Source organism: Cyphellophora europaea (genome assembly GCF_000365145.1).
Source record: "Cyphellophora europaea CBS 101466 unplaced genomic scaffold supercont1.6, whole genome shotgun sequence".
Taxonomy (NCBI): Eukaryota; Fungi; Ascomycota; class Eurotiomycetes; order Chaetothyriales; family Cyphellophoraceae; genus Cyphellophora; species Cyphellophora europaea.
Genome location: NW_008481812.1, coordinates 1,410,367 through 1,430,235, shown reverse-complemented (window position 1 = coordinate 1,430,235; position 19,869 = coordinate 1,410,367). Strand labels below are relative to the sequence as shown.

The window sequence follows — 19,869 nt, the reverse complement described above, 5'->3', positions numbered from 1 at the left end:
GTGCTCTTCTTCTTGGATCTCATATGCCCTGGCTGTCCAATTCGTTAATACCCATAAACCCTGAACGATCATCGTGATATTGGCATGTTCGGACGATTACATGTAAGCCAGGCCACGTGCGCGGATCAACAGAACATTTGAGACGCCACCAAAGAAGAATATAGCCCGAGCTGCAGGGTATGGGAGCATGTCGCCGATGGAGAAAACCTTAGGGCCAGGCCTCGTAACCAACAAAGCAATGCAAACAAGTGGACGTGATGTGGAGAGTGTGGAGGCTGCGGGGGAACAGCAGGCAGCGAAATGGGGAAGCGAGCAGGGAGGTGGGGCACCCCTCCACTGCTTTCCCTCCGCTGTGGGTTTCCTGGACAGGGTATTATAGCACGGTGCATTGAAGATACACCGAGCCTCCGAGACAAAGCAAGCACAGAAAGCCTACCATCCGACTAGAACATTGGCAGGAACCCTCTCTTCAATTGGCTGCCTGTTTACGACCCAAGTATACCTGCTCAGCCAAGGAGCAGGAAGACAACTCGATCCCCAGTAGCAGTAGATTGTCCCTTCTCTGATACCTTAGACCGCACCTATGTCTCAAAACTATACAAAGGTGGACGCCATTGCTGCCAGCAATGGCACGGTGGATAGTGCCTCTACAACCAAAAACACTGGATCATGGACCAACGTCCCAGCGACGCCTATCAACCGAGCCATCATCGTCGGCGCAGGACCCTCCGGCCTTGTACTCGGCATCCTTCTCGCCCGAGCTGGTATCTCCGTGACTCTGCTCGAGGCGAGCCATAAACTGGACGAGAATCCCCGTGCCGCACACTACGCCCCATCCGCATGCTACGATCTCAACCGTGCCGGCGTCCTAGACGACATTGCCGAACGAGGCTTCTTCCCGGACAGCGTCTGCTGGCGGAAGCCTGACGGGACCTACGTTGGCGGCATTAAAAACGAGGGCGTCAAGGTCGACTACCCTATGGTGTGCCTCCCACTCGACAAGCTGGACCGACTACTGCTGGAGCACTTCGAACGCTACGACAACACCGAAATCCTCTTTGAGCACAAAGTCACCGCAATCAAGCAGGACGACCAGCAGGCGTCCGTCGAGGTCGAGCTGAAGGACGGGACGCGGGTCTGGAAGAGCGCCGACTACGTGATCGGCGCCGACGGCGCCAACAGCCAGATCCGCCGCTCCCTCTTCGGTGACCTCAACTACCCCGGCGAGACGCTGCAGAAGCAGATCATCGCCACCAACGTCAAGTACGACTTCAAGAAATTCGGCTACTGGGACTCCAACTTCATCATCGACCCGGAAGACTGGTACATGGCGGCCAAGATCACCAAGGACGGCCTGTGGCGCGTCACGTACGGAGACGACTGGGGCCTGTCCAACGAGGAGTACATGGCGCGCCAGCCCATGCGCTTCGAGAAGATCCTGCCGGGCAACCCGAAGCCCGGCGACTACGAGCTCGTGTCGGCGAGCCCCTACAAATTGCACCAGCGATGCTCGCCGAGTATGCGCGAGGGACGGTTTTTGCTCGTGGCTGACGCTGCGCACCTGTGCAATCCTTTGTAAGTCGACCCCCAACCAAGCCTCTGGGCCATCGGATCGTGAACACTGGTACTAACATGCATGTTTCCAGTGGCGGCCTCGGGCTCACGGGCGGCTTTGCCGACGTCGGCTCGCTCTTCGACGCGCTGAACGCCATCCACACGGGGCGAGTCAAGGACACCAGCATCCTGGACGAGTACTCGCGGCTGCGCATCAAGAAGTGGCAGGAAGTCATCAACCCGATGTCGAGGAAGAATTTCGGCCTGATCTGGGACCCGAACATGGAGAAGGACCGAGAGGAGTTCTTTGCATTCACCAAAAGCATGGAATCGAACGTCGAGCTCGCCGAGAAGATGGCACATGTAAGTCTCCCCCTTCCTCCAAGCCTCGGGTGGCCAGTCCAAAAATCCTTACATGCTAATGCCCCCTATTTCCCACAGTCTACCCATGGCCTCCGAGAGAACCTTGAAGCTTTTATCTCGCAGGCGAGCCTTGGTCCGCTCCCCCAGACTGGACAGGATGCGACGACGGCGCCGCCGAAAAGCGTGGGCGCTTTTAACATCATGGTCGAGCAGAAAGTAGCGTAATCTCAGCGATGTCTGACGTCTTATCACTCAAACTGAGTTTGTAAATCATCAAAGAGCTCCGCCCAGTCCGGGACATCCATCGTAGACCCGTGGTCGATGTACGACTGCCAGATCTCTTCGAATTCCGTTTGTGCCGTGGCGCAAGGATCGAAATCAGGCATTTCAGTCGGCAATGTCGGCGGCACTGGCGCGCTCTCGGGTGCGGCAGCCTCTGCAGGTGGAGGAGGAGCATCGAACAGCTTGATCTTATGCTTCTTCATGACGTCCATCAGGGAGTCGAGGAAACGCTTCGCGACGGGGCTGCGGTCGTTGGCGTCCTCCAGTATCCGACATGCATCCATCACCTCCAGCCTTCTTGCTGCCTCTTCTTCCTCGCGGCCGTTGGTCCTGTTGAAGCAGAGGTCCATGACGAGCGCCACTGCGGCAAAGAACATGTGGTGGTGAACACCCGATAGTGCGAGGAGGCTGGCGGAGACAAGCTGCTCCTTTACGACTTGGTGTTGGATTGCAATGACGGCCCGTGCAGACCGGAGGCAGACGTCGCGGGAGTGGGCGTAGGCGCTGTTGGTGAAGCCTCGGACTAGGTATGGTTGGTGCAGCCGGCACCGGCGGTTCTGATAGATCATGTTGACAATGTACTTCTGCACGAGGACGGTCGGTCGACGGTTGTACAGATCACGACATTGTTGATGAGCCTCGATGTGGTCTTGGAAGAAAAGTGGTAGCTCGCGCTGAAAAGTCTCAAACTCCTGGTCCAAGGCCACTATGTCATCATAGTTGATGCTTTCTGCGCCTAGCATTCCCAGGGGTGTGGCATCGATGATTTTGCGGCAGATTTGTCCCAGACGAATTCGCTGGATGAGGTAGGAAGAAGCGGTTGGCTCGGAGAGAGGACGCTCAAATGAAGCATCTTCCGCCTCGAGGTCGGCTTCTTCTATGTGTCGCGGCAGGTTGGTGGCGACTTGACGAGGCTGGACCGAATAGGTACCTTCCTGAGGGCCTCCACTCACACCGAGCTGCCTTTGCAAGGAATTAGCATGGCCTTTACCAAGGGCTTCATCAATACATACCAATCTGTAACTGACAGGTGCCACCAAATCCTGCGTTTGATCTCCAGATCGATCTTATCAGCTACTTCAAGAGGATGATGCCGCCGGAAGGTAGGATGGTCCAGTCTGTGCAAGCCTAAGTCCCTTGCAATACCAAGCGAAAGCGACATGCCGGTGCGCGTTCGTGAGTTGGCGCCTTCAAGATTGTACATCAGGAAGAACTAGGCTAGTCAGTACAATGGCCACAACAAATCATATGTCGAGTTGACTGCGGAGCTTACGATCGTGATAAAAGCTTGCAAGTCTTCTAATCCGTAGGAGCCGAGCCGGGTGGAGGTGTCCAGACAATCAAACGTGGCTTTCGACCACAAAACTATAGCTTTCCTCGCATCTGGCCGTGAAATACCTAGCAAATCCTTCCTAGAGCCTATCGCATACTGGAAAGCGACACTGCTAGCAAATATGCTCGTGAGGAGAGACACCAGGCCTGGAGGAGGGATATCACCGCGTTCCACCACGTCGTAGACTTGGTTCAGGATGCGGTAAGTCCTTGGGGTGTATGTCACATGATGGAGGAATTCGATGTGTTCCTCGTAAACTGCAAGAAGGGAAAGGGCCTCCGACCGTGTGGGAAGAATAATGGTCCCAGCAGTTGCAGGCTCTGTTGAGGAAGATGGTTCCCAAGCCGCAGCAGTCATCTCGTAGATCGTGAGGATTCTGTATGTCAATACATCCGCTAGTCGTAGTAGCTTGCCAGACTCAGCATCGATTCTAGGGCGGGGAACGAAAGCCTACCAGAGAGCTGTCTTTGCAGCCCACGCTTTCCAGTACTTGGGTGTCGAATATGTGTGCAGCTTCTGTCTCGGTTTGTTTTCGGACAGGCTCGGCGAAAATATCTTGTAGCGATGTTGCAGGCTCCAGGGAGTGGTGAGTGGTAGTACTACTCGGTGTGTAGGTGTGCGTTTGATTTGTCACTTTGGCATCTAGCCGCACAAGGAGATCCTCGACCCTCTGGAGACGTGTAAGAATGTGAGACTCGCCCACTTCATCTCCTGCACTGCGAGATGAAGGTGGTACATTGCTAGAGCTGGTAGACGTCGCCACAGGCAATGCGGCTTCCCGTTCACAACGCACTCCCCGGGCAACGCAATTCGAGCAGGGCTGCTGTCGGGAGCAGCGGAGCTTCTTCCTTCGGCACAGGGAGCAAGAGACCTGTCTTCACTGTTAGTTAACGTTGTCTTAGCAAGCATAGTTGAGGTTGTGACGCGGAGTAGGTCGGGGGTAAAGGCGTAGATAGAACGCAATGAGATGTCGCGCCATTGCTGCATTGCAAGCATACGGCCCTTGGCATTTGTCCGGCGTTCGCTGTGCTGTGCAACAGGAAAGTTCATCGGTCCTGTTGCAACGGACTATCGGAATGGACAGTGTCTTGAACTCCTGCCAAAACAACACAATCGGCCGGGCTGATTGACCCAGAGAATCGAGGACCGAGGGTACACCTACCGGATCTTGGCGGCGCGTCATGGCCAGCATTTGAGTCTGCATCTGACTGACAGCTCGAGATTGGGCTTTTGCTGCAGAGCCAGCAGGATGGTTCAGCATGGAGCATGGAGAGTCCGCGGAGTTACATCTGGCGCGAAAATCTGGGTAGATGTACGATAGAGATTGAGGCGGATGGAAAAGGTGACATGAGTTGCAAGGGCCTTCAGAAGGGGCTAGCTTCGGAATCTCCGCGGCTGACTCCTGACATCAAATGACAGGCGCCGAGGCCGGGCTCCCACAGCCATCTCGGCCTTCCATGATAAAATCAGATGTAAAGTCAGAGCTTCGTTTCGCCTGGTGCATTCGCTACGGAAAGCAACCCCTAATTGGCTACAGCCTTGCAGTATAAAGCATTGCAGCAGTCCCGCTGTGTAGCTCGCAGAACTCCTACTACGGAACGCTGTATAGATACACTCAAGATGGACGAGAACAAAGAAACAAAAGACATCATCACTCCCGTGAGCCAAAGCACCTCAAGCCAGCAGCCACACGTTGACAATGCTACCAACAACCGGAGCGAGTGGACGTGAGGCTCTCCTTTGCGCCAGAGAATGATCACAGGGACTGACCGCAGTAGACCTCGAGCTATTTCCACGATCGCTGGATCGTTCCTCTGTCTCTTCGTGTCGGTGGGGTTCGTTAATGCTTATGGCTTATTCCAACAATATTGTGAGTTGCTCTGAACGCTTCTCGGCGTAGCCATCGACAAAACATCCTTGGAGACACCCATAGAGTCCTCCCAGTATATCCAGACGACCTCGGAAGCGTTCCGCTGATGCATCTCCATTAGACCACACGCACCAGTTGCGCCACAAGACCGAATTCGACATCGCCTGGATAGGCTCGTTCATGTCAGCCATGATCTTCCTCGGCGCTCCTCCCGCCGGTCTCTTGGTCGACAAAATAGGTCCTCAGGTAAGTGCTGATGAGTCCAGTACTCCTCGGCCGCAACAGTTGACCAAAACACAGCCACTCATCGCTGGCGGTAGCATTGGCCTCCTGATTGGCACTTTCATGACCTCTCTCTGCAAAGAGTATTATCAATTTTTCCTCGCCCAAGGCTTTCTCATGGGCGCATCCATGTCGTTCCTGACTATTCCGTAAGCAGTCTTATCAGCTATTGCGACCATTGATTAACCAACATATGTGTAGGAGCGTCTCAACAATATCTCACCACTTCACCACGAGTCGGGGCCTGGCGACCGGCATCGCTATAGCTGGTTCCTCGATGGGCGGCGTCATCTGGCCTATCGTGTGCGATCAGCTGCTCAACCACCGCGGTGTCAGCTTCGGTTGGACCATGCGCATCGTCGGCTTCATCATGATCCCTCTCATTGTCATTGCAACCCTTACTGTTCTGCCACCAAAGTCTTCTTCGACCTCTGTCGCCAACGAGAAAGAGGGACAAGTGATAGAAGAGAAGAAGCCAAAGCAGAAGACTGACCTATCAATCTTGAAGAAACCAGCCTACATTGCTTTCGTCCTTGGAATAACAATCTTCAATCTTGGGTGAGTCCATCTTCCCCCCCCAGTCTGGGGCGAGATACTGACCCCGAAATCCTCACAGGATGTTCACGCCATTTTTCTTCACGACCGCCTACGCCGCCAGCCTGGGCCACTCCGTCTCCTTCTCCTTCTACATCCTTTCCGCCATGAACGCCGCCTCCCTCTTTGGCCGCATCGGCATCGGCAGCCTTGCCGACAAGTACGGGGCCTTCAACCTGACCTCCATCTCCGCCCTCGTCGGCGCCATCGTCTGCTTCTGCTGGACCACCGCCACGTCGACGGGCGGCATCACCGTGTGGGCCATCGCGTATGGCTTTTCATCAGGGGTGAGTAAGAGTTCCATTCAGACCATATAGCCCATCTGCCCGTTGCCGCCGAATATACAGAAGCTGACGCAGAGACCACCACACCAGGCGATCCTCAGCCTGCAGATGCAGTGTGCCGCTGCACTGTCCACCAAGGAGACGTACGGGACTGCCATTGGCCTGGCCCTTGGCTTCGCGTCGATTTCGTAAGTGGACAGTTTGTCCGGCCCGTGGGCATGTAATCAAATCGCCTTGCTGACTACTTCTCCAGAGGACTCGTTGGAACTCCCATCAGCGGGGAGTTGGTGCCCAAGGGCTACTTGGTGCTATCAGCCTATTGCGCGAGTACTCTGATGGCGGCGGCACTCATTGTCATGGTTTCAAGACTCATTCAGAGCCGTCAGCTCTGGGTCAAGATCTGAGCCGAGAAAGATGCTCCTGCTGCTGCTGCTGCTGAAGATCGTGTCTGGTCGTGAATTCAAACTCTGCTCCAATATATATAAATATCTCCGCTGCGCGGACTTCCCACCCGGTCTATATCAAAGGGCCCTTCGCTTGATCTCCCTGACAATACCACAAATTGCAGCTTAACCCAGAGGAAGTCTCTGTCCTCAAGCGACGACGGTCTCTCTTCTCTTAAACTCAACCACCGGCCCATCTCGATCCGCAAGAAAGTAGTTCTTTGTCTGAAACTCTCCCACTCTCTGCCGACCCCGTTCGGAAGTGTGGCCGCCCTCGCCGATCTTCCCCAGGGGTCCATCAACCTTGCGAACATCCAGTAGCCAAGCCATCCTCGCCGTAGCGATCAGCAACTCCATCATCGCCATATTCTTGCCCACGCAGTTGCGTGCGCCAACGCTGAAGGGAATGAACGCCTGCTTCGCCACTTCGATGCTTGACGCTGTAACGGGAAAGCCCAGGTCCTCCGAGCCGGTGATCCAACGCTCCGGCAGAAAGTCGAAGGAGCGCGGGAAGTAGCTCTCGTTGTGGTGGAGGGCATACTGCGTCGAACCGACGATGGTTCCTGCTGCGAGTTGTTGGCCAGCGATTGTGGCGCCGCCTGGAAGGATCCTCCGATGGAGGACGTCGGGCACAGGGGAACCCATGCGCAGAGACTCGTCAACAACGGCGCGCAGATAGTGGAGGCTCGACAGCTTCGGCCCCGTCTTGATGTCTTCCACATTGTCGTAGGCGCCGCGTACCTCTTCTTGCAGTTTCGTCAGAACTCTCCGGTCCCGTGTCAGGTAGAAGAACTCTGCTGCCAGCGCCGTGCTGGTGGTGTCTGTGCCGGCACCCACTAGCAAAGCGGCCTCGCCAACCAGGTCTGCGGGTGTGAACCTGTCGCCGGTCTCAGGATCTTTGGCTTTCATGAGGTAATGCATGAAATCCTTGCGCTGCAACTCTGGCTTGTCCTTGGTCTCTTCCTCCAACTGAAAGCGAGCCTTGAGAAGTGGTAGCATCCTTAGCCGATACTCTACCTTCTGTTTCACTACTTTCAGACCCAATCTCAGCATCAGCCAGTTCTGTCGGATCAGAGGGTACAGCAGTTCTCGCCCTGGTGTAACTCCCATACAGGCGACGAATGTGGTTGATCCCATCAGAAATTCCGAGGTCCAATGGCTGCCGTTCTCGATGGCACCGAAGGATTTGCCGAAGCACAGCTCTCCGAGAGCATCGATGGTGAGGTTGCTGGACCAGACGCCCATGTCTGTTGGCTTGCTCCAGCCCTTGGTGTTCTCGGCAGAGTTCTCGGGTTGTGCGATGGTGTCGATCCATCGTTTTATGGTCTCAACCACAAACGGTTCGAGATTCCTCAGAGCTTGTTCGGAAAAAGCATTGGCAAGGAGTCGACGCCTTTTGGCATGAAGAGCCCTGTCATGTATCGAATGAGTGTTCACTGGCCTGTTGAGCGCCTCTGCTGCATCTGTGAAACCTCCACCCTTGATCAGGTTCGCTTTCCTGTCGATGTATATATCGTGCACTCCCTCGACAGACCTGAAAGACAGATGATGGGGTCCAAAGCGAACGATGTCTCCATATTTCTCATGGGCAAGGTGGAGCTCGACATGCAATCTGCCCGTATAGAAGAGCAGTGCTTGAGACCATTGGGTTGCAGCCCATAGCTTCGGCCCAGGATACTTGGCTAGTGGATGCAATGTCAATCGATAGACAACAACACCAATGTACTGCGCCAACTGAATCAGCAACACGCATTTGCACTCTGCGTAGGTTCAACATACCACAAGGCCAACGAGGCCAACCAAAGGCAGCACCAGGGACGCAATCATGGTGTGTCTTGGCTTCGCCTAACGTGAAGAGTGATCGAAAACGCCACGGCAGGACAGGTTGGGTCGACTCTTTTATGCTACTCACACTTGCCCCTCGTGAGCGTTGCATGGACACTAGAACCGTACCCTTGTCAGCTGAAGTATCATCGTAGCCAAGATGGCTGACCCGCTGGACCTGTGTCTGACCCGCAACACGGCCAGTATCACTTTCGGCGACGTAGCAGGCGCGGACGCTGACGAGCAATCGGCATTCGCTGAGTGCCCGCCATTCCACACGTCCAACAGCCTCGTTTAGACACGAGTCCCTCGCAACGGTTGCACTTGGCTCCACCAAGCTTTGTAGATCAAATGTCAGATCGCTCGATGGGGCGAATTAGCTTGGGGCTGCCGTAAGCACTGCTCCTCGCTAAAGGGTAGCAGTGGATTTGCAGCTGGGTACGCCGTATTTCTGCCAGCCTCTTGTGCTTGTACACCTCGTTTGCGACAGAAGGGCCTCGGATTTCTGCATCCTGGCGGTCGGCCTCAGCGTGACAAACGGCATCACGCGACTGGTTCGCTTTGAGCACTTCGTTTGAAGTACCAGGAGAAAGTCCAAAAGCTCGATCACAATGCTGCGAGCAATACAGAGTACCTCTGACGTACCGTAGGAGTTACTGAAAACCGACTTAGTGTCTATATTTAGGTAAAGACGCGAAGGCTCGGGGCCAGTTGGTGAGGTACGGAGTAGAGGAAACAGATTAGTGTTGCGGTTGCGGAGCAGTGATGCGAGCTGCGCTGACGTCAATGACGCGTCCGCCTTGTGGACACGCGACCGAGTACGACGCCCTGCAAACGCCATGTACAATTCACGATGGATAACCCTTCACACCGATTAGTGACTTGGAGACATCATGCCTCCTAGAAGTCGGAAAGCCAAACAAGGAAGTTCGCTGGCCAAGCCGAAAGATGATGGACCCCACGCGAGCGAAAATCGTACCGAGCAGCACGACTCACCGGTACGCTCAGTAACATATGAGGTTCCATTCGACAAGAAGAGCATTACATGTGAGCGACACGGTTCTGAAAGTGGCAAGCCAGGCCTTATCTTCACGCACGGTGCAGGAGGAGGGATCTCGAACCCGGCAACTAAGTTGTTCGCCGAGGGCAGCGCATCTCGCGATACTGCAACGGTATGTTTTGAGGGCAGCATGAACCTGCAGTCTCGAGTCAAGGCCTTTCACGCTGTTGTCGAACACGAGAACGGCCAATCCGCCGCGCTCGGAGGCAGGAGCATGGGAGCTCGTGCTGCGGTTCTGGCGGCGAAAGAACACCAAACGCAAGCTCTGGTTCTGGCATCGTATCCCTTAATTGGCCAGAATGGGGATCTCAGAGATCAGATCCTGCTGGAAGCTGATGCTGATAAAGACATCTTGTTCATTTCCGGGGATGCTGACAACATGTGTCCGATTGAGCGACTGAACCGCGTTCGAGCTAAGATGAAGGCCCACACATGGCTCGCAGTGGTCAAAGGTGCAGACCACGGCATGGCTTTGAAGCCCAAAGACGCGGTGGAGAAGATGCGCATCTACACAGGAAGACTCGCTGCGCAATGGCTGTCGAAGAGGGACAGCGCATCTACTGAATGCTCACTTCGATGGGATGCCCACCAACACGAAGTAGTTGACGGGGGTTGGAAGGCACCAGTCACATCTACCTCTGTTTCTTCGAAGCGGCCGCCTCCAGTACGTGGTCAGCAGGCTGAAGACGCGTCTGAAGGACCGTCCAAGAAACAGAAGAAAACGTAATAGATCACAGTCCAGACTCCGGTGTTCCCATCGCTACATTACTTCCCCATCAGTGTTTCCATTTCTTCGGCGAGCAAGAATTTCGAGCATGGTCCAGAATTTCACTGCCTCGAGTTGGAGGCAACTCCACCATGATTCGGGGTACCTTTGCTCGTTGACAGTCAATTTTTCATGCACACCACACTCTGTCGCTGCTGTGCCGTATCTCTTGGAGTTCCCAATCTCCACTGTTGGTGAGACCTTCCAGGCGCCTCGGCACCTAAGGTGTTCCCCAATTTACCCTCTCCTCTGCGGGGAAGGGCACCTCTCGCTGAATGCGACTACATCCTCTCTACATCGACAACGAGCAGCAACGCTTTCAGCCTAGGCTATACGAGCATCACAATGGCGCCCTCCCTTCCCAGCTCACTGCCGCCGTCGGCAGCAAATCAGACCTATGTGACAATCTCAGCACTCGAGTCAGGCCAGTTGACGCTGCCAGAGCGGCTCTTTGTGACCAACGCCGACCCCGAGAAGAAAGCCACGGTTCCGTCACTGTCCTTTCTTATCCGCCATCCATCCGGCTCAAATGGCAGATCGACTACGAACATGGTCTTCGACCTCGGCGTCAAGCGCGATGTGAGCAAGTACCCTCCTGCGATGCAGACGCATATCAGCAACCGGCAGCCTACGATACATCATCCCGACACAGCAGACAGTCTACAACTTGGAGGTCTCGACCCTGCAAAGGACATTGATATTGTCATGTTGAGCCACGTTCACGTAAGTCACTTCCTACGCATGGCGAGTTGTTCTGATGCGTGAGCCATGTAGTGGGATCATGTAGGCACGCCAGAAGACTTCACCTCCGCCTCGTTCGTTGTCGGTAGTGGCACGATGCACCTGCTCGAGCACGGTGCACCACCTCACTATCCTAAGGAGATTTTCGATCCAGAGCTACTGCCCCGCGATCGCACGAAAGAACTGCCACCCGTCGACAAAGGCAGCAGCACAGCCTCCGCTCAACAAACCACGCAGAAATGGGAACCGCTTGCCTCTTTTCCAGCGGCGCTCGATTTCTTCGGCGACGGCAGCGTGTACGTGATCGACACACCTGGTCACTTGTTCGGGCATGTGAACCTGCTCGCACGCCTGGGCCCTAACAAGTGGGCTTACCTGGGCGGCGACTGCTGCCACGACTATAGAATCTTGACAGGCGAGAAGGACGTGGCACTGTATGACGATGGCCACGGCGAGTTGCGCAGCGTGCACGTGGACACGGATGCGGCTGTGGAATCACTGAAGCGCATCAAGCCCCTCATGCCTGGAGGCGAGCTGTTGGCCGACGGCGTGAATGAGGTGGAGGTCATCGTAGCGCATGACGGCGGGTGGAGGGACAGGAACAAGGCCCGGTTCTTTCCTGGCACGCTATAGCGCGCTGGAAGCTGTTAGTACACAATATTCAAAGTCCGATTTCTCCCTACCTTACAAGCAAAAATTTCTTCCCGTTCATATCCCGTGATGAGCAACCGTGTGAGAGATGCTGTCCCCGCACTCGCGTGATTCGGCGCCGTTGGGGTATACCAGTAATCCAATTTAGCAGGTGGGGTGTGTCGATGGATGACTTCTCCAACACGCCAAAACGTCCCCGCATAGGAAATGTCATGCCGGTAGCAACTCGGGAACACTCAAAGAGAGGCGTAGTGAATCTACCAAGATAGAACGCGAGCACCGCAACAGAGCCTAGAGAAGTCCAACCCGCGCTCAACAGCAACGCGACATCATCTACTACACACCACAACTTCCCCCACCAAGCAGACAGCATTCCAGCAGCCAAGATGGCAGACGCAGCAAACACGATCGCCTTCATAGGTAAGATCTGACAATGATCGTGCCGGGGAAAGCCAATACTGACATGTTCCCAAAGGAGCTGGCGTGATGGGTTGGCCCATGGCCTTCAACCTTCGCTCGAAGCTGGGACCGGAGAAGACCATCCTCATCAGTGACGTCTCGGAAGATGCGATAGCACGATACCTGAAGGAGACCGAGGGCAAAGGCCCCGTCAAGATCGTCAAGAATGGATTTGACGCTGTCCAACAGGCGGTACGGGGAACCTTCCACCACCCATTCCAACGGAGACCCCCGCCCTCGACTAACACCCTGCACAGGACATGGTCGTGACGATGCTTCCCACCAGCCCAGCCGTCAAGGCCGTCTACCTGGACCCCAACACCGGCATCCTCGCGGGCGTCAAGAAAGCCGCCGAGACGTCGAAAATCAACAAGATCATCATGGAATGCGGCACCATCGAGACGGCCACCATCCTCTCAGTCAACGAAGCCACCAACCAAACGGCCAGCGCCCTCCCCAGCGGCTCCACCGTGACCTTCGTCGACGCGCCCGTGTCGGGCGGGCCCATGGGTGCCGAAGCCGGCACGCTGACCTTCATGGTGGGCGCCAACGACAAATCCGTCTTCCCCCTGGTGCGCGACGTGCTGCAGCACATGGGCAACAAGGACGGCATCTTCCTGTGCGGCGACGTCGGCGCCGGCACGGCCTTCAAGGTCATCAACAACTACCTGTCCGCCATCACGAGCCTTGCCGCCTCGGAAGCCATGAACATCGGCGCCAAGATGAACCTGGACCTCAAGCTGTTGACCGACGTCATCAACGCCTCGGGGGGCCAGTGCTGGGTCACCAGCAAGAGCAGCCCCGTCCCCGGCATCCACGCCAACGCGCCCGCGAGCCGCGGCTACGAGGGCGGGTTTCGCATCGAGCTGTGCAAGAAGGTGCTGCAGATGGGCACGGATCTGGGTCAGATGGTCGGCGCGCGCACCATTCTCGACAAGCCCACGCTGGCGGCGTTTGAGGAGGCGGCCGCGGATCCAAGGTACGCGGGCAAGGATGCGCGTGTCGTGTATAAATGGTTGAACGAGAGTGAGAACAAGTAATAGGGCGGCAGCGCGGATGTGTAAGAGAGAGAGAGAGAGAGGTAGAGTCAGTGAGATACGCGGTGCACCGGAGGAGGCGTGTCTCGCTATATATAGCTTTGCCGAATTCACGAACTTATATATAGGTGTGCCCAGGTTAAAAGCTGGTTGTCTTCTCGGCATAGTCTGAGGAACCATTAAATCTCTCTCGCTCCGCTCCGTTGATCTCTGTGAGGCCCTCAGACCTGACGAAGCGAGTGCCCAATTCAGCTGCTAGGGGCATCCTGCCGCACAAGTCCCTCCTCCTTGTCCTTTCAACACATGGCTTCGGCTATCCCGCCTCCAGCATATCGGCGTACCTGTGTTTGTTGTTAGCTTGGCAAGTATACGTGCGGTGCATCAGGTGAGTTCTTACATGTCCAGCGCCCCGCCGATGATATCCACAATCGCCCATGTCTGACTTCCTCGGAACACACGCGCCCACACCCTTAGCACGCTTGCGCTGAGGTATTTCATTGCTGCCGGCGAATCGACTGAGACGTCCGACGGCACCGCGAACTCCGTCTCGTCTAGCATTGTCTTGACGAGCGAAGCGATCTTGCGCTCATCCGAGCTGAGCGTTGCAGTCACGTTCGGTGCGGAGAGGGCTTCGAGCCATTTGCTCAGCAAGTAAGCACACTCGAGCGTGCAGAGCGAGTGTTGAATGGACCAGTTGAAGGTCTGAGTTTGGGCGACCAGATGGATGCCGATCTTGATCGGGATGCTGAGGGCGTGGGCAGAGTGTAGCACAGCACGCAGGAGCTTGGGCGTCCTATTGAGTGCCGGGCTATCATGGAAAGCACGTGCTATCTGAAGCGGGTCTCTGGTGTCCAGTGCTCGTCCAGGGCCAATATCGACATTCAGTCTGATGTAAGCTAACCTCAGGAGTGCTGTCGAATTGAACGTGAGCGGCCCATTGGGATTCATGGGGTCCAACGAGGACTCAGGGTTGCGCTTCCACGCAAGTTGCCAATTACGCAATGCGTGCTCGATAGCTGTAACATCCTCGGTGGCAAGCTCGCCAGAATTGTATAGGCGATATCGGGATACTTGCCGCACAAAGAATATGTGCTGGATCAGGGCATGGACCAAGATATAGTTGGCCAAAGATGAATTGTACGCAACATCGTAGCCACTACCTCTCGAGAAGAGTCTGCTGAGAGCGTCTTGAAATCTCATCTCGGGCACAGTCGACCTAGCTCTTGCTTCTCTCCATTTGGACTCAGACGGGGCTTTGAACTCGGCTGCGTTGCAGGGTAGAGTCATATCGAGCTCAGAATTCAGAATCAGCGCCGGGATGTTGTAGACGATGCAATGCAGGTTGAAAAAGCAGTACACGACAAACTTTGTTCTCTTGCAGCTCTCATGACGCGCCCATACCGACCATTCGACATCAGGTGGAGGTTCATTGAATCTCAAGCCGTCATCTCGGACCAGTGTCGCCAACACACTCTGAATGGCGAGCGCCTCTCGCAGAATCTCTCGGTGCTTGGCCCATGTCGCCATAGCCATAAGCAGGAGTAGCGCTTGCGCAGTCTGGATGAGATCTTCACGCTGGAGCAGAGGCCCTGCATCCTCTGACTGAGATGGTAGGCCGAGTGGGCCCGAGATCGATGTACTCCTTGGAGTTTCGCCCATCTGCGACCTCGGGTACCCGTTGCTACCGCCATTCTGCGATTCCACATGCTTGTGGAAAGCTGCAAGGCGGTTGTCGCGTTGCTTGATACGCTGTATGGCGATGTTCTGACTGATGGTGAAAAGTTCAACACCTTTCTCACCCTCGAAACAGTACTGTGCGCCCACAGCAGCCATGGCAAGGAAGAGTTCGATGCAGCAATTGTCCACATTCATCGTAGGTACATGCAAGAAGGGTAGATGTTCTTGGAATCCGTTGATATAGCCAGCAACGTATCTTGACAGGGCGAGGCGAGTAGGCAGTTGAAAATGAGGTGGTAGAATCGGGCTGAACTCTTCTAATTTGGTAGACAATTTCTGGCGATCGTCCTGGGTGACATCAGCAATGGAACGCGATCCACTTGCAAGGTCATCCTTGAGATGCTTCTCATTATTTGCGCCATCTTCGGGCTGCAAAGATGGCAACCTTGAGCCATAGCGAGAAAACGAGCCATGATCGTCATGAGTGTCAGGAGCCGCGCCGTGAGCAGCTCGTTCAACAGGCTCCGTCGATGGCATCACCTCTCCTTGGTGGGTGAATGACTCGGGCGAGAAGAAGGGTATCGGTTGTTCTGAGTTGATGAAGGAGGAGAAGTGATAAGTTGCGAGCGGTCCATTGTCGTTGTGTATGAAGTTTGCGAGGTCGTTGAGTGAATCCTCGAAGTCGTACACTCCACTGAACGGCTGAGGTAGAATGGAGTCACCTGGGGCCTGCATTGGCGGCTGTGGCTGTGCTTGCTGTTGCGGTGGTGGAGGCAGCATGGCTGGCTGCTGCTGGTAAGCACCCTCTTGGACTTGAAGTTGGCTAGGGTGGCTAGTCAGAGTTGGTGGCAGTTGAGCAGGATGGGCTTGTTCAGCTGCCATTAGCAGGGTGGCGAAAGGCATTTCCTGATGACCGTGATTCACATCGGATGGTGTTGGTTGAGCATGATTGTAAGGGTGGTATGACGGAGACATCAGTGGTTGCTGGGCAGGCTGAGGTTGCGGCAGCCCAACATTGCTCTCCATAGTAGATCTTCGGCGCTTGTTGGGAAAGGTGTTGGATGCGCCGTTAGAATTCGACACGTCGCCATTGGGCACAGCTTTGTCGGAATCATGGTTGAGCCTTTCATGCCTGACTAGCAGGTCGCTTCGAGAAAAGCGCTGATCGCAGAGCTGACAGGCAAAGGGCTTCTCCTGGGTGTGTGTCCTTTCGTGTCGCTGAAGATGCTCTAGGCGAGCGAACATGCGTTGACATCGATGACATTGGAAGCGCTTTGGCTTCTTTGGAGGTTGCTCTTGGGGTCGCTGGAGCACGTCTTCATGAGCGGCCCCCGTTGGAGACTCCATGCGCACTTCGTATCGGCGTCGCAACCGGCCAAAAAGGTCGGGTGCGGACGAGCAGATGACAGAGGCCTATGCGACTCTGCAGCCGGCAGCTACAGCGCTATGAGAATTGTCGAGACTTTGATGGAATGGAATCTGTGAGGGAAGCCGAAGCTGGTGGTTTCGCACCTGCTGAAGCCAAGTTTTGCGGGGAGCCGGGGTGTCCATCCCGTTGCAGGAATGAGCTGCCACTCCTTCGGTTCGGCTGGGGATGCCGCGGCTGGCATTGGCGTTGCCGCCGGCGCTCTTCATCTGACTTGCCGAATTTGCACCTTTGGCCTAGAGGCTGCTTAGATGAACATTTTTGTGGGGGCCACCTGATCATCTCTGAGGTGGTTGACGGTTACTATCTTCGAGAATACGCGTAGGATGTTATTGTTCTATGGATATGGAGGAATCATGTATGGGACCATGCACAATGTTGACAAGGTCTTCAGGCGTACAGCTCATGCCAACCACGGCAATATTCTAGGGCTGTTCCGGAGGGCGGCTTCTCCAACCTCCGGGGCGTGCTACCGGTTTCATGCTTGCCCCATCACGCCTTGGATGACTTCGCGGCGAGCTCGCGCGGTTTCTCTCCCTTCTCTGCCATGTCATTGAAGACTCTTTCCGCGATCTTGAATGCGTCGACACCTGCAGGAACTCCACAGTATGTTGTGGCGTGGATGATGGCCTCCCTGATCTCCAGCTCACTGAGTCCGTTGTTCCTTGCACCTCGAACGTGGACGGCGAGTTCAGGGGCTCGGTTGAGCGCCATGAGCATTCCTAGGTTGAGGAGCGAACGGTCTCTCTTCTCGAGACCGGGGCGTGTCCAAGCATATCCCCTGAATATCTCGTCAGTATGTAGGACACGATGCCACAACTGGCTTGACTTACCAGCACCACTCGGTGACGAGCTCCTGTCCCTCACGAGAGAATTCTGTTGAACCATTGGCCAAAGCGCTGTTGACATATGTGTCGCCAACCACCGACCGCCGCATCTTCAAGCCTTCCTCGAAAAGTTGCTTGTGAAGCTCATCGTACTTGGAGTCGTTGGACGGCATCTTGAAGGGTGCGTTGATTGTTTTGGTGGTACTCCGAGGTGTTGAGTGATGTTTGCTCTTGTACTCGCCTTGGATTACTGACTGCAGACTGGGAAACACTTGAATAGATACACCTGGGACGCGACCGACTTCGGCTTGGAGATTTTGGTATCGTGCCACGACAACTGCCCCTCCCCTCTCCCCTCTCCCCTCTCACCACCTCCCCCTCTTCCTCCTCGATGGATGCCGCTCGGTTCCCCCAAAGTGTCCCCATTTCTCCAACTATGCAGCAAACCCGGCGAATTCTCACCGAATGCCTTTTCATCGGGTTACTAACCGAAGGAGACCGGGCTGCCGGCAGCATCACGTGCTACTGCGCGACCACAGGCTGAATTCGCAGGCAGGTGCTAAGGGCAATTCTTGTGTCATTGAAGCTACAGCGTCTATTGGTGATCTTTCTGCCAATCCTCATTCCCTCCAAGATATCGGTACACGACTCTGGAGTCCAGGTCCCGACAACGCTCGTCTTTGCTTGCTTTGTCGTAGGTGTCAAGGCCAATTTGACCGAGGACATTCTTCGACCCGACCCTCTCTGCCATCTCGACGGCCAGGGAGAAATCTTTTCGCATCAGTTGCACTTTGAATCCGTTGGTATAGCCCTTGGTCGACGGCGCTTCAGGATAAACCCCTGGTACGGGACAGAAGCGGTCGGAAATGGTATTCTGAGCCGTCCCGGCGTTGTAGACCTTGGCCAGCACCCGCGGATCAAGGCCGCTTCGCATTCCCATGTCAAATGCCTCGGAACACGCAATCGCAATGACGCCCGACAGGTAGTTGTTCGACAGTTTGGCTGCGAGGCCCAGTGAAGGCCCCCCGCACGGTATAATCTGCTTGCCCATCATCTCTAGAAGCCGCATCAGCCGAGGCAGGTTTTCATCATCCTCTTTGCAGCCAAAGAAAAAGGCAATGCTGGCTTTTTGCGCACCCACCACGCCACCGCTCACGGGCGCGTCGTAGAAGGAAGCGGTGGGAAAGCGTTCTGCGATGAAGTCTTTCACGTAAAGACTGCTTGCTGTGTCGATGGTCGAGCAGTCCACAAGCAGCTTGTTCGCGACGTCGGTCGAACATATGCAGTCGGGACCTTCAGTGTACACCGATCTGACGTGCTTGCCCTCCGGAAGCATCGTGAAGATGATTTTCTACCGCGTCTGGTAAGCTTCTGTTATCGTCCCCGTACTGGGATACATACCGACTTCTCGGCCACCTCTCTTGCGCTTGAACAGCCTGTGACCTTTTGTGGATATTGTTGACATATCTGATCCACCAGACTCTGCACGACATCGAACACGAAGATATGCGTCTCTTCGGGCAGTTTTGCTGCCAGATGGCCGGCCATCGGAGACCCCATGGCTCCAAGGCCGATGAAGCCTATACTTGTGACCTCGATACTGCCCATGGTGACGGTAGCTGATGGTGTGTTGTGCAGGGGAAACGCCTGGCGATTAGAAGGACCGATACTTGTCGATATCGTATTAAAAGCTGGCACGCAGAGCTAGTAGTGGTGTCGGCAGCGTGCAGTAGCTCCGGTCGCGCATCTACACAAGTTTCTGGAAGAACAGCTACACTGGGCAACCAACGAGCTTCAGCCACCACCAGCAGCAGCAGGCGTGTGGGGTTAATTCCAAGTGGGGGGACACAATCGAATCGACACCCCCAATAATGCCCCAACCGCAGCAATGGAAACAGCTGCTGGGCTGGCTGGATCCTCTCCTCCAAAACTCCAAAAGTGTCGGCAGCATCCACATTGTTGGAGTCGATAGGGGTTCATTTCCCCCAACCGAGTGGGGCATCACCTACTGTGTAACTCGAAATCGCCCTGCAGCGGCAAGGGTATCGGCTCGTGCATCGCTGGGCAAAACCCGTTCGCATATGCGAGCGTTTGCAGCAGCGGCAGAAGCATGTTCGCTGCACATCCACACCGTCGTGCCATTGGCTTTCGCTACACGAGTCAAGTCGGCTTTGATCGAGCCCTGCACGGCTGAGTCCCTCCGCCATCCAAGCTCGGTAGGATTGTCCTATCCCCACATCTGGGTCAAAACTGTGGTCGATAGGTACCCCGAGCATAAACTCTGATACCAGCAGGTGAGCTCTGGCCCTCCACTCATCCGATGGCAGTCTGACATATGTAGATTGACATCGAGCGGTGACATGTCGCTTTCCACTACCCTTCGCCGGCTCTTGCAG

General features: G+C 55.3%; 10 protein-coding genes across 10 annotated transcripts; 5 read left to right on the top strand and 5 right to left on the bottom strand.

Annotated features, from left to right (window-relative positions):
* Positions 1-583: 583 nt before the first annotated feature.
* Positions 584-2,142, top strand: HMPREF1541_06765 (uncharacterized protein; the record flags this gene model as incomplete). The annotated part of the gene is made up of 3 exons (XM_008721094.1): positions 584-1,575; positions 1,647-1,917; positions 1,996-2,142. The coding sequence occupies 3 exons, from the start codon at positions 584-586 to the stop codon at positions 2,140-2,142; spliced, it is 1,410 nt and encodes a 469-aa protein (XP_008719316.1).
* A 23-nt stretch (positions 2,143-2,165) lies between these two features.
* Positions 2,166-3,889, bottom strand: HMPREF1541_06764 (uncharacterized protein; the record flags this gene model as incomplete). The annotated part of the gene is made up of 3 exons (XM_008721093.1): positions 2,166-3,158; positions 3,209-3,412; positions 3,473-3,889. 3 exons carry the CDS (start codon positions 3,887-3,889, stop codon positions 2,166-2,168), a joined length of 1,614 nt encoding a protein of 537 aa, XP_008719315.1.
* Positions 3,890-5,591: 1,702 nt separating this feature from the next.
* Positions 5,592-6,966, top strand: HMPREF1541_06763 (uncharacterized protein; the record flags this gene model as incomplete). The annotated part of the gene is made up of 6 exons (XM_008721092.1): positions 5,592-5,648; positions 5,703-5,833; positions 5,886-6,242; positions 6,301-6,565; positions 6,653-6,750; positions 6,816-6,966. The coding sequence occupies 6 exons, from the start codon at positions 5,592-5,594 to the stop codon at positions 6,964-6,966; spliced, it is 1,059 nt and encodes a 352-aa protein (XP_008719314.1).
* A 189-nt stretch (positions 6,967-7,155) lies between these two features.
* Positions 7,156-8,832, bottom strand: HMPREF1541_06762 (uncharacterized protein; the record flags this gene model as incomplete). Its single annotated transcript, XM_008721091.1, has 2 exons — positions 7,156-8,739; positions 8,785-8,832. 2 exons carry the CDS (start codon positions 8,830-8,832, stop codon positions 7,156-7,158), a joined length of 1,632 nt encoding a protein of 543 aa, XP_008719313.1.
* Positions 8,833-9,722: 890 nt separating this feature from the next.
* Positions 9,723-10,616, top strand: HMPREF1541_06761 (uncharacterized protein; the record flags this gene model as incomplete). The annotated part of the gene is made up of 1 exon (XM_008721090.1): positions 9,723-10,616. One exon carries the CDS (start codon positions 9,723-9,725, stop codon positions 10,614-10,616), a length of 894 nt encoding a protein of 297 aa, XP_008719312.1.
* Positions 10,617-11,000: 384 nt separating this feature from the next.
* Positions 11,001-12,029, top strand: HMPREF1541_06760 (uncharacterized protein; the record flags this gene model as incomplete). The annotated part of the gene is made up of 2 exons (XM_008721089.1): positions 11,001-11,378; positions 11,430-12,029. 2 exons carry the CDS (start codon positions 11,001-11,003, stop codon positions 12,027-12,029), a joined length of 978 nt encoding a protein of 325 aa, XP_008719311.1.
* A 504-nt stretch (positions 12,030-12,533) lies between these two features.
* Positions 12,534-13,546, top strand: HMPREF1541_06759 (uncharacterized protein; the record flags this gene model as incomplete). The annotated part of the gene is made up of 2 exons (XM_008721088.1): positions 12,534-12,698; positions 12,764-13,546. The coding sequence occupies 2 exons, from the start codon at positions 12,534-12,536 to the stop codon at positions 13,544-13,546; spliced, it is 948 nt and encodes a 315-aa protein (XP_008719310.1).
* A 390-nt stretch (positions 13,547-13,936) lies between these two features.
* Positions 13,937-16,567, bottom strand: HMPREF1541_06758 (uncharacterized protein; the record flags this gene model as incomplete). The annotated part of the gene is made up of 1 exon (XM_008721087.1): positions 13,937-16,567. One exon carries the CDS (start codon positions 16,565-16,567, stop codon positions 13,937-13,939), a length of 2,631 nt encoding a protein of 876 aa, XP_008719309.1.
* Positions 16,568-17,138: 571 nt separating this feature from the next.
* Positions 17,139-17,646, bottom strand: HMPREF1541_06757 (uncharacterized protein; the record flags this gene model as incomplete). The annotated part of the gene is made up of 2 exons (XM_008721086.1): positions 17,139-17,427; positions 17,480-17,646. The coding sequence occupies 2 exons, from the start codon at positions 17,644-17,646 to the stop codon at positions 17,139-17,141; spliced, it is 456 nt and encodes a 151-aa protein (XP_008719308.1).
* Positions 17,647-18,068: 422 nt separating this feature from the next.
* On the bottom strand, positions 18,069-19,081 carry HMPREF1541_06756 (uncharacterized protein; the record flags this gene model as incomplete). The annotated part of the gene is made up of 2 exons (XM_008721085.1): positions 18,069-18,824; positions 18,875-19,081. The coding sequence occupies 2 exons, from the start codon at positions 19,079-19,081 to the stop codon at positions 18,069-18,071; spliced, it is 963 nt and encodes a 320-aa protein (XP_008719307.1).
* Positions 19,082-19,869: the final 788 nt, after the last annotated feature.